Source organism: Cornus florida, unplaced genomic scaffold (genome assembly GCF_030987335.1).
Source record: "Cornus florida cultivar Cherokee Brave unplaced genomic scaffold, ASM3098733v1 CherokeeBrave_3.0.0_Hap2_Chr06, whole genome shotgun sequence".
In the NCBI taxonomy this organism is placed as follows: Eukaryota; Viridiplantae; Streptophyta; class Magnoliopsida; order Cornales; family Cornaceae; genus Cornus; species Cornus florida.
The window spans coordinates 65,640,681-65,652,022 of record NW_026775576.1 but is presented as its reverse complement, the minus strand read 5'-3'; the positions used below and the strand labels follow the sequence as shown (position 1 = coordinate 65,652,022).

General features: G+C 34.7%; 1 protein-coding gene across 1 annotated transcript; it reads left to right on the top strand.

Moving 5' to 3' along the window:
* The first annotated feature begins 3,342 nt into the window (after nt 1-3,342).
* On the top strand, nt 3,343-10,369 carry LOC132311786 (uricase-2). Its single transcript, XM_059809889.1, has 8 exons — nt 3,343-3,659; nt 4,448-4,540; nt 5,195-5,270; nt 5,908-6,017; nt 8,405-8,496; nt 8,691-8,864; nt 9,017-9,110; nt 10,107-10,369. The coding sequence occupies exons 1-8, from the start codon at nt 3,456-3,458 to the stop codon at nt 10,188-10,190; spliced, it is 927 nt and encodes a 308-aa protein (XP_059665872.1). The 5' UTR covers nt 3,343-3,455; the 3' UTR covers nt 10,191-10,369.
* Nucleotides 10,370-11,342: the final 973 nt, after the last annotated feature.

The window sequence follows — 11,342 nt, the reverse complement described above, 5'->3', positions numbered from 1 at the left end:
TGCTGGGCAGAGAAGATCTTCCATTCTACCGACGATGTAGGACTTATTTCCAGATATTTGATTTGGATTTTATCTTCAGTTTACTGTCATTCAGTTGGGTTTTTTGGGGTCCACTGGAGATAGATTCCCGAGTTGTTAACTTATGGAGGTTTTGGATTATTGGGATTTAAGTCTATTTAATATTAAAGGTTTTTATATTTAGTTTTCTTCCAGCATAAACTTTATTTATCAAATTCATTTTGTCATCTGTGTTCGTATTACATATTAATTGTTGGATATTTCCCTCGGGTTTGAGCTTGGGCCTGATCAACCCGTGTCTCGGATCCGAGGGGTATCACAGCTAGCGCATTGGAGATGGTTCTAAAGTTCATTGTTGGCATGATAATTGGCTCCCAGATCCGGTTAATTTCTCCATGATCTCTCGGCCTCAAGGGACTGCCATCTCCTTGGTTGCAGATTTGATCCTCCCCACGGCTCACAAATGGAACTCTGATTTGATTGGTCAGTTTTTTAACCATCGTGATCGTGATCTTATATTGCAAATCCCTCTAAGTTTGTCAGGTGGTTTGGACTGTAAAATTTAGGGCGCTTCCGGTAATGGCTGATTTTCGGTCAAAAGTGCTTACTATGTTGCCGATTCCATTCTTCGTCCCAGTGTTCCTTCTCTCTCTCTCCGGTCGGGAGTAGCTTTGATGCCAACCGCGGTTCAATGTGGCGTCAAGTGGGGTTGCTTCATGCCCATCGTAAGATCCAATTTTTCATTTGGCAATCTCTTCATGACCGTGTTCTAGTGAATGATTTACTTTGGCGTCGTGGAGTTGTTGATTTCCCGTTGTGTTCGGTATGTGGTTTGCTGTTGAGTCAATTGCTCACCTTCTTTGTTCTTGCCCATTTGCTTGCTTGGTTTGGCAATTATGTCCTTTGCGAGTCGATTTTACTAAGTTGCAGTCGTCATTTTGGCCGAGGACTAGGGTTTCTCTTTGTGAGATGTGGGCTGATTCTCTAGTCTCGGATGAATGTATCGGCTTGGCGGCTTTTGTCTGCTGGTCCTTCTGGAAAAGTTGCAATGATCTGGTTTTTCATCGACGGCATCGTGATCCTTATGAAGTCAGTTTGCTGACTTATCATGCTTTTCTGGAATTTCAAAATCAGGCCCGTAAGTCCAGCAGGTTGTCTTTTCAGCCTTTGTTGTCTGTTTCTCCTTCTGTTGTGTGCTGGTCTGCGCCGGCTATTCATTGTTATAAGCTAAATTTTGATGCCTCGTTTGCTCTTCCCGTCGTTTGTGTGGTGGAGGAGTGATTCTTCGAGACCATCACGGCCATCCTATTAAGGTTGCTACCTTTTTCTTCCCTAATGTTTGCAGCCCCTTGTTGGCCGAGGGTCTGATGCTTCGGGAGGCTCTCGTGCTGCTCAAATGTTGGGGTTATTCCAAGGTGATTGTGGAAGGTGATTGCCAACCAGTCATGCATTTGATTGCGTCGGAGGATGCTCTTCATGTTCTATTTAAGGATATTTTCTCTTTGCTCCAAGAATGTCACGGCTCATCCTTAGCGTGGGTTCCTCGAGGCGGTAATTTGGTGGGTCATTTGTTAAGCAAACATGCCTTTAAAGTCGAATGTGGCGATTTAGAGTGGAATATATGGTCTTCATGATTGTTAAATGCTTTTCTCTCATATTATGTAATTCCGGTTATTTGAATGTTAGCTGATTGTTTGGCGTTAAAAAAAAAAAAAAAAAGAAGAGCATAAGCAAAGTACACTTTCAGACATTAAACCCAAAAAAAAAATGTACACTTTCAGAAGCACTTATCGGGGCTCACCTTTTTTTTTTTTTTTTTTTTTTTTAAGTAACTATAATAAGGAGGAAATAATTACAAAGGGTGGGCCTTCGGCCAGACATTCCCCATATGGGTCACACAACACAAGCCCAATAGAAGACAAGAAAAGCATAACCTTTATGAGCACTGATCAAAAGTCATTATCACATACGTAGTTACCTACTTGTTGCAATTGTTCATTTTTCCTAAAACTTTGCGTTCTGTTATTTTGGTCCGCAAATGGACGGTTTAGATTTGAAAGGAAAAGTTAGGAATTTATAATATTTTGTATTCGAGTTTTATCTCTTCCTTTTGCCTTTATATTTGACTTTTGATTGAGAGCTTTGCATGACAAGAAAAGTCTATCAACGCATGTTGCTTTCATCGGTTATAAAGGTCTCACATGGTTAAAAATATTATATTATAATTTTTGTTACGGTTTGATTTATAAAGTATTTCTTAACTGGTCAAAGGTCTTTAAACACGTGAAGCACTAGCCTACTCTCATTATGAAATTGATATTCTAACCAGATAAGATGCCTTGCTGATGTACAGTTAGCATTATTGGTTTTTTTCTTATTTTTTTATTACTAATTTTTATTTATTTATTTATTATTATTATTTTTTATATACCAAAGTGGTGTCAATTTCTTAAAGCATTTTATAATCCACCGCTGAATACATATAATTCCATATAATTAAAAACATTTCCATATAGTTAAAAACATAGTTTCGTCTCAAATAAAATATTTTTATTTTTATTTTTTGTATAAAAATTTCTCATTTGAAAAGTCAAAATACTATTTTTTTTATAGTATTACCAATTTAACTTTTTTTTTTTTTTTTTTTTTTTTCATATTTAACCTTCTTACTAAACTTGTAAAAATTAAACAATCACATTTTATAGACCCACTATGGACATATTTTATAATTCATTCACTATCAATATAAAAAATACTATTAAAACTATCATCTTAAAGTTAGTGTCTCTTTGGTTTATAATTATGAGAACAGTTTTCTGAGAGTACAAAAAATTCTGTTTGGTTCAGTTTTTTTAAAATTGTTTTAGTAAAACTCAGTTATAAAAAACATGTTTTTAGAAAACAATCTTTTATAATTTTTTAAAAACTATTTTTTAAAATTTGTAATTCTGAAAAAACAGTTCTCAATAATTTAGAAAATATATAACAGTTTTTAGAAAATGATAAAAGACAATTATCTAAAAATAAACTTTTTTATAACTGAGTTGTTAAAAAATTTAATACTTTTAAAAATAAAAAATTATTCTAAAAATTACAGAGCAAGCATACCACTATTTTCTGAATTTCTAATAATTGGTTTCAGAATTAGTAGTTAGGCAGATCCTTTTAGATTTCGAAAAGGAATCTTTAATTTGAGAGGGATGGGGTATTAAAATTTTAAAAAAGCATTGGTCCGGAGCTTCGTATCATCCACGCGCTTTAATAGGGAGTGGAGCTAGTCCCCTCTCTCTCTCCACACACGTATCATAAAAGCCAGTGCTGTCAAGCCTGCCATAATTCACTCCACCTCTCATCTCTCATTCTCTATATACGCGGATCAAAATCTGAAAGTACGACTCTCGTACAGATACAGAGTATAGTTACAGTGAATAACAGACATGGCCAACGGAATTAATGGCTTGAAATTCGAGCAGAAGCACGGCAAGGCCAGGGTGAGAGTCGCTAGGGTTTGGAAGAACGAAGATGGCCGCCATTTCTTCGTCGAATGGAGCGTCAACGTCAGCCTCCTCTCCGATTGCCTTCCCGCCTATGATCGCGGCGACAATTCCAGTATCGTCGCCACCGATACCATGAAGAACACTGTAAATTCTCTCTCATCACACATACACTCATCTTTCTCATGAAAGTTCAATGTTTGCTTGGCTCGTCACTCTGCTTTTCCTCTGTTTAGATCTTGATGTTTGTAGTAATTTCTCTTTAAGATTTCTTTTCGAACTGCTAAAAAGCGATAAAGGATTCAATTTGTTTTGTTGTTTATATTCTACAGCACATGTTTATTTAGCAATAGGAAATTGAGAAATTTTATTCTAACTTATAAGATCTGTTGATGAGAAAATGCATGAAAGAGAAATGTCTGATAGAAAATTTTCCTTTTGTAACTTGCTTGGCTAAAAGATAAAGCTGGAGTTAAAAAAGACAAAGGGCGTGATTGGCAATATTTGATGAACTTTGATCTTTCAAAAAAAAAAAAAATTCTCGTTGTTGGGCTATCATTAGAAAATAGATTACAGGAGATAAAATGAGGTATACCCCTTTGACAAAAAAGGAAATGGAGCCCATTTCTAGTACAAGGACAAAAATCTCGATAAAATTAAACATAGATAACTAAAACAAAGAAGATAAAAGTCTTCCGTGGAGATCTGCTGAAGTTCTAATAATGGAAAAAGTAGTGAGAAATACGAAAACACCACACATTTGGATTGTTTTATGTTTTACATTAACCCCATAAATTGTAAACTTGAAAATGTGAACTTTTTCTAGTAGAAATTTCTGGAAACACCACGTTACACATGTTTTCACCTCACCTTCATTTCGTCCTTGCTGAGGTCTTTTTCATTTAAATCAACTTGACTTCTGGGTTTTAATATAGGTATACGTGAAAGCAAAGGAACATACAAAACAAATTGCAGTGGAGGACTTTGCAATTGGACTTGGCAAGCACTTCACATCCTTTTATCAACCGGTATCTGCTATTAATTAGGTTGATTTTGTCATATTAAAAAGAGCTGGTAGTTAGATGGTAGTTTTGTTTATGTTTGATCATGTTTTATAGTTTTTTATTTTTTATTTTGCATAGAATCAGCTAAGACTTCTAAGTATAATCAATTTATTTTTACCATATAACTAAGAAAATATTATCGATGTTATGTGTTAAATACTTATAGAATTGTGTAAAGCATGTAAAAGCTTTGAATATCCCTCTTGTTTCTTTAGAAATACAGTTATAGGATCAATGAAGGACAAAATGCCCCATTGACACTTGTCCTCATTTTTATGGGCAATATTGCCCTTAGGGTTGAGGTTTATAGACAACTTGAGATGAAATTTACTGCTCAATTTCATTAAAAAGTTTTTGAAAAAATGTAGACAAATAAATGCGGTGCATTAATTTGAAACATTGATGCTGTAACAACTATCCCCTCCCTCTCCCAATCACCAGCCAGGGCAAGAAAACAAAGGAAAGAATCCATGTAATTCAGATATTTGACAAAAAAAATTTGGCATACTCTAAGAAACATGATGGGTACCTTAGGTCATTGTAGTATATAGCTCCCTCTATACTTTACCCCTTGGTATTTATATAATTTGTGGAATATTTTACATTCTTTTTATGTAGGTTACCACTGCCATCATTAAGATAGTGGAAAAACCATGGGAGCGTATATGCATAGATGGTCAACCACATGATCATGGTTAGTCATTTTAAACATTCAAAGACAAGAATGTTTTTCTTTTCATTCTGAAAGATCTGTATTAAGTTAATTATTGATTTCCATGTGGATTATGCTTTTTACCTTTGTCTCAGAAAGTAGTGTTCGTATTTAAATATTCTTTCTTAACTACCTTTCTTCATTGTTTATTTATTTTTTATATTACTTTTTCTGAAGAGAGACAACTTTTCTATGCTAAATGATCCAAGGCATAATGCTTTTTCATTGTTGCTACTTGTTGCCCTTCACATAAGCACCTAAAATGGACTAGCATTGTGGGTACTAATTATCTAATCACCATGTCAATGGTATTCCTGTATTATTCTCATACTATGAAACACTAATACGTCCCAAGATCGGATCTTGGTCAGCAATTTACCAACTCTTGTACCGTATGCGAGTCCAAGGTGCTAAAAGATGTGTTTGATTCACATGTTAGGATAAGGAAAATGTGAAATACACCCCAAGGCTTCAAAATGGTTATTATGGGTTATTGACATAGTTATAATCCTATAGGTTGTTCCAGCTCATATTTATCTAGAACTTTCTTTCTTACATTTTGCAAAATAAGGTATTGCCACGAAACTGTATTAAGCTTTGTCATTGTCTTCTCTACAAGGTTTTAAACTTGGATCTGAGAAGCATATAACAGAAGTTATCGTAGAGAAATCTGGCAACTTGCAGGTGACTTCTGGTATTGAAGGACTGGCAGTGCTGAAGACAACCAAGGTGAGCTAAATTGCTTTGAAATTCTCTATTAGGTATTTAAAATTTAAGTTGATATCACATGTATTTTTCATTACCTCCATTTTTAAGTTGTTTGGAAAATTGCTTGAAACCACCTCAAACTCGTTAATTGCCATTTAATCTGTATTTTTTCATGAGAACTATGAATCTTTTCTTCCGCTTGGGGAGCTTGACAGTCAGATATAATTGAAGCACTATACTTTGTGAATGTGATTGATTTATAATATTTTGTGTTAGGATTGCACATCTGGATTGGCAAACTTGAAAACCAAGCCAACCCAACATTAGTAGGTTGGTTTGGTTTGATTTTAAGTAGCATTTTGCATGTTCTAATTTTCTTAAAACCGAGTTCAGGTCTAGGTTGGGAATTGGTTTTTACATGAACCAACATAAGAACCAGTTGCCCATTAAAAATATCTAATAACCTTGCTCCTTCCTGAATATTTGTAACCTACAGTATATGTGAGAGAGACAGCCTTTTATAGAGCAGAACTTTGTTGTCAATGCCATTGCACAACTTGTACTGCTGTAGTGAAGTCTAGCATTTTATCTAAAGGGAGGGGATGTGAGTTATATATGTATAGCAAACTACTGTGATTCCTTTTCATGCAGATAAGAGAATGAACTTTCGGGCCTTCCTTTTTTGTATAAGCATTACCTCAGCTTTTTAGCAGAATGGACCTGCACTAGTGGGCTATTGGGCTTCGGTGGACTTGCCAACCTAGTAATTTAGTATCTAAAAATTCTTTTTATAATTGTTATTTAGTGTTCTATATGACAATTAAGGCATGATTTATTGTACAATAGGTTTGATATTAGAACCAGAAAGTAAAAAAAAAGGTCAGATTTTGTGTCCTGCTTGGAGGATAATAATTGGTTTGAACAAAACTCAGTTATTTGGTTCTTTCATGCTTTGGCCCGGACGTGGGTTGTAAAAATGAGGAGATTGGTTAGGGAATGGGATTTGTTGTAAACTAACCCAACCCAAGTGCACTATGAGCAATGCCTTAAATAAGAAATTTCTGTTGCTTTAAGGTTTTGGATGCTCTTATCTGGCAAATGCACAGGCACACTGTTACTGTTTTTTTAAGGCATGCAGAACTTAAGGGTGCACATGATGTAGGTTGGGGAAAATGGCCAATTGGATACCGTTGGTCTAAATAATACAATCCAGAACTGAAATGATTAAAAAGAATTGAACTAAAACAAATGACAAATGAAAGGTCTCTATACTTGATAAAAAATAAAAAATAAAAATAAAAAATAAAAAAAAAAGGGGAAGAAAAAATGAAAAGTCTCTATGTGCGCAATATAAACTAAATATTTTGCAATGCCAGACCAACCAACTCATCCAGGCACACTGTTAGAAATCCTGTACATAATAAGTCAGAAGGGGTAAGTCCATGTAAATTAGGGGAAGGGGTGTTTTAGTAGTAAATGTCTTTTTCTCCAAGCCTATGTGGGAACTTAGCAAGGAACTCTTACACTACTTATCAAAAATAAAAAAGCAAGGAACTCTTCCACATGATATTCTAGTTATTACACATTGGACAGAAACAATCACTTTTCTTTCTGTATGAAGTCTTTAGCTCTTAATTACTCCAAAAGATGGTTATGTGATGGGGAAGGGGGTGCACCACCCAAATAGAAATTTTATGGGGAATTTGTTTTTGGGGTAGTTTTGGTAAAAGGCCCCTCCGTCTAGAACTGAAACTAAGAAGATTTGTTTTCGTAAAAGGGGAACCAGCATCAAGCCAAGGCATGAACTGAACACTTGGAGATGTGGATGGTTCATTTTGTGCGGGTTGGGGGAATAGTATTAAAACACTGTGTTGCCATAAGGTGGATCACACTGTAAATTTTGTAGAATTTTAAAATAATACTATAGTTAGTTCTCATTGAACTTCCAAGGTCCAACACCAGATATAAGGAAAAAAAGGAAAAAAGCAATGCTAAAGAAGCCGATAGTTTAGGCGGACTAAACAATGCTACTAGTAGATGACCAATAAGTATCTTCATGTTTGGTCCACATGAATCACATGATATATCTCTTTAATGACAATTGGTTTCCTTCTATTCTTTTGATTAGTCGGTTGAGTTTTTCACTCTGTAAATAATTTTGCACCAAAAAAATAAAAGATAAAAAATAAAATTTACTTGCTTAAGTTAGCTTTTTTATGCGCACATATTCTAGGAGTCTCTTTGTATTGGTACGGTTCAGTTGTTCCTATAGAAGTTAATATGCCATGGACAATGCAAAGCTACTATGACGACTATAATATTAAAGTGGTGGTTGCAGAGTTAGCAGATACATGTGATGTAATTGGGTTTGCTCATTAGTTGCTTATTATGACGTTTATATCGAACAGTCAGGATTTGAAGGATTCATAAGGGACAAATACACAATATTGCCTGAAACACGAGAGAGATTGCTGGCAACAGAAGTCACTGCATCATGGAGGTATGTTTAATTTATGTAGTTCTGAATGATGAGAACTTATGCTGATATCTGAAAATGAATATAAATCATACAGAAGTGCTGTACATTCTGTTGGTTTCTTTTTTTCTCGTTTTAGTTTTTTGCATTGGTAGTTACGTTTCTCAAAGTATGAAAAATTCAAGGGCATGTTGTGTGATGTAATATTACTGATGCAGATACACTTTTGAATCTCTATCAAGCATTCCTTTGAAGCCACTTTACTTCACTGAGAGATACCAGGATGTGAAAAAAGTTTTGGTTGAGACTTTTTTTGGTCCACCACAAGTTGGAGTTTACAGCCCATCTGTTCAGAGCACTCTTTATCACATGGCAAAGGCTGTTCTTGACAGGTCTCTCTCTCTCTCTCTACACGCGCGCGCGTGCGCACACAAAAAATCAGACACCAAAGAGACGCTTAGTCAGATCAACTTGTTTTGATAATATATATGGATGAATGTATGGATTTTGCAGGAGGTCTGACCCTTGATTGTAACGTTTTCAGGTTCCCTGATATATCGTCGGTCCATTTGGAAATGCCAAATATCCATTTCCTGCCAGTTAATTTATCAACCAAAGATAAGCCAGCTATTGTTAAGGTAGGTTATTCATTTCATTTGTTGACTTGAGGTTCCAAAAAAAAAAAAAAAATTCTGAGAAATAATGTACCACCAATCTCATTACAAATTAACCATGAAAAGATGAAAATTTGAAGGGAAGGACATAATGAACATGCTGCATTGGATTAGCTCCAGATTTTTGTACTTTTTGGTTAGGGGGATGGGGAGGATTGGCTAGGGGATAAAAATTTCACAGTTAACAAGATGAACTTCCATGAAGGAGAGAAGAACATTTGTTTTGTGCTAAGCGGCTCTAGGGTTGAGGCTATCAGACCGAATTATTCGTATCTTTTAGATGGGTTTCACATGTTTGTGGGAGGGTTTGGGTTGGGCTGGCTTTCCTGAGACTGACGGTTATTTCACAGCTTTTGTCCAAGTGATTCTCCTTTCTTTTTCTTAAACGCTACCAATTTTTTTTTCCTTTCTTTTTCTTAAACGCTACCAATTTTTTTTTAAGTTTTTGATCCTTTTTATCAAAAGGTGGAAAGAACATAGAATGGATGATCCTTCTTGTTTCATAAACATCTACAATGATGGATAATAATGGTGCACAAATTTTGTTTATTTGTTGTCATGAATCCAGCTGTCAGATTTTGCGATGTTAAAAAATTTGTGTGTATAAAACCATCCATGTTCTTAAGGAGCATGTTCTTGTCTGCGTATATTTGTGTGGGCTCATACATATTCACGAGCTGAAATAATTCAGGAACGGCAAGCATAGCGCAATGTAAATTACTGTTTGACTTTAGCTTTTTATAGAGATGTGTAATGGTGGACCAGTTGTGTTTGTCTGTCCTAGAGCGGTCTGATTTGTTGATCATATTGTCACCAGTGCAAACTGGCTAAATTTTCCTCCTTTTCTTTTTCTTTTTTCAAATTACTTAGATTCCACTTTGCATAATTTGTTGATATTTATCTTGGTGTGTGTGAGTGAAAGGATTACCTGATGTACAATGCTGTTCGTGATTTTTGCAGTTTGAAGACGATGTATATCTACCAACCAGTGAACCGCATGGAACAATTGAAGCAAGCTTGAGCCGCATCCGGTCAAAGATGTAGATGCTGCTAAAGAAGTGGTTTCTGTTTATCTATCGAAAAATAAAAAATAAAAATAAAAGAATAAAGAGAAATAGTTTGCTGTTAAAAGTATGGCTTGTGGATTTTCTTCAACTCTGCTTCATCCTATGATGAAATGTGTTTATTTTATATATTTATATATATACTTTTATCATCGACAACCTTCTAGCTCATAGCAATACTTTCATAACCTTGTGTTTTGTGGTAGCCCAGTGCACCAAAATATGGTATCGACGAAAACTACTTCCCAAATGCTGCAAATGGCAACAGTATTAATATGCCAGAAGATGGTTGATGCTGGTGTTTTTTTTATGTGAATGGCGTCTCTGATACCTAATTTGGCATTTTACCCTTTTTAACAAGCTATACAACTCAATTAGAGGGCCATTTTAGTTCTGAAGAGATTGTTTTCTTGCAATATTTCTTCTTTAGCGTTATGGGTACGCAAGAGGAAATAGAGTAGAAATTACTGGATATTTTACCATACCAATGGTCCAGATTGTATGATTTCTCTTCAAAGGGTTGTGTTTGAAATTTGTTAGGGTCAATATTGTGAGTGAGGGCTGAAATTTGGGGGATTTATTTATTTATTTTTGGATATTCTAGGAGTATGATGAATTGGTATCTGATTGGATGAATTGGTATGTCTTCCCAATATGAGAAAGGAAAAGAGAGGAAAATACAAACAAGTTTCTATCTATCTCTATCCGTTGTTACTGGTCAATATAAATCTTCGCAATGTCTAGAAATGCATGTAGTTGAAAATTTAATATAACGTAACATTATAATTTAACACCCTAAATTATATGTGAAACACTCGTGCAAGAATGGTGTAATACTTTACAACATATTTATATAAAAAATGTATCACTCATGCGATTTAAAATTATTACATTAATTATTTAAAGTTATTACGGTCCAAATTTATTTATGAGTAAATAGGTTTGAGATTTATTTATGGGTTCTTATGCGTAAATGATTTTTTTTTTTTTCTTAATGCAAGAAACAGATTCACCTATTTAAAGTCATCAAGCTTTTTTTTTCTTAATGCAAGAAACAGATTAATCTATTTAAAGTCATCAAGAGTGTTATCTCTAGAGAGTTTTTTTTATAATAAAAATAAATAAATACAAA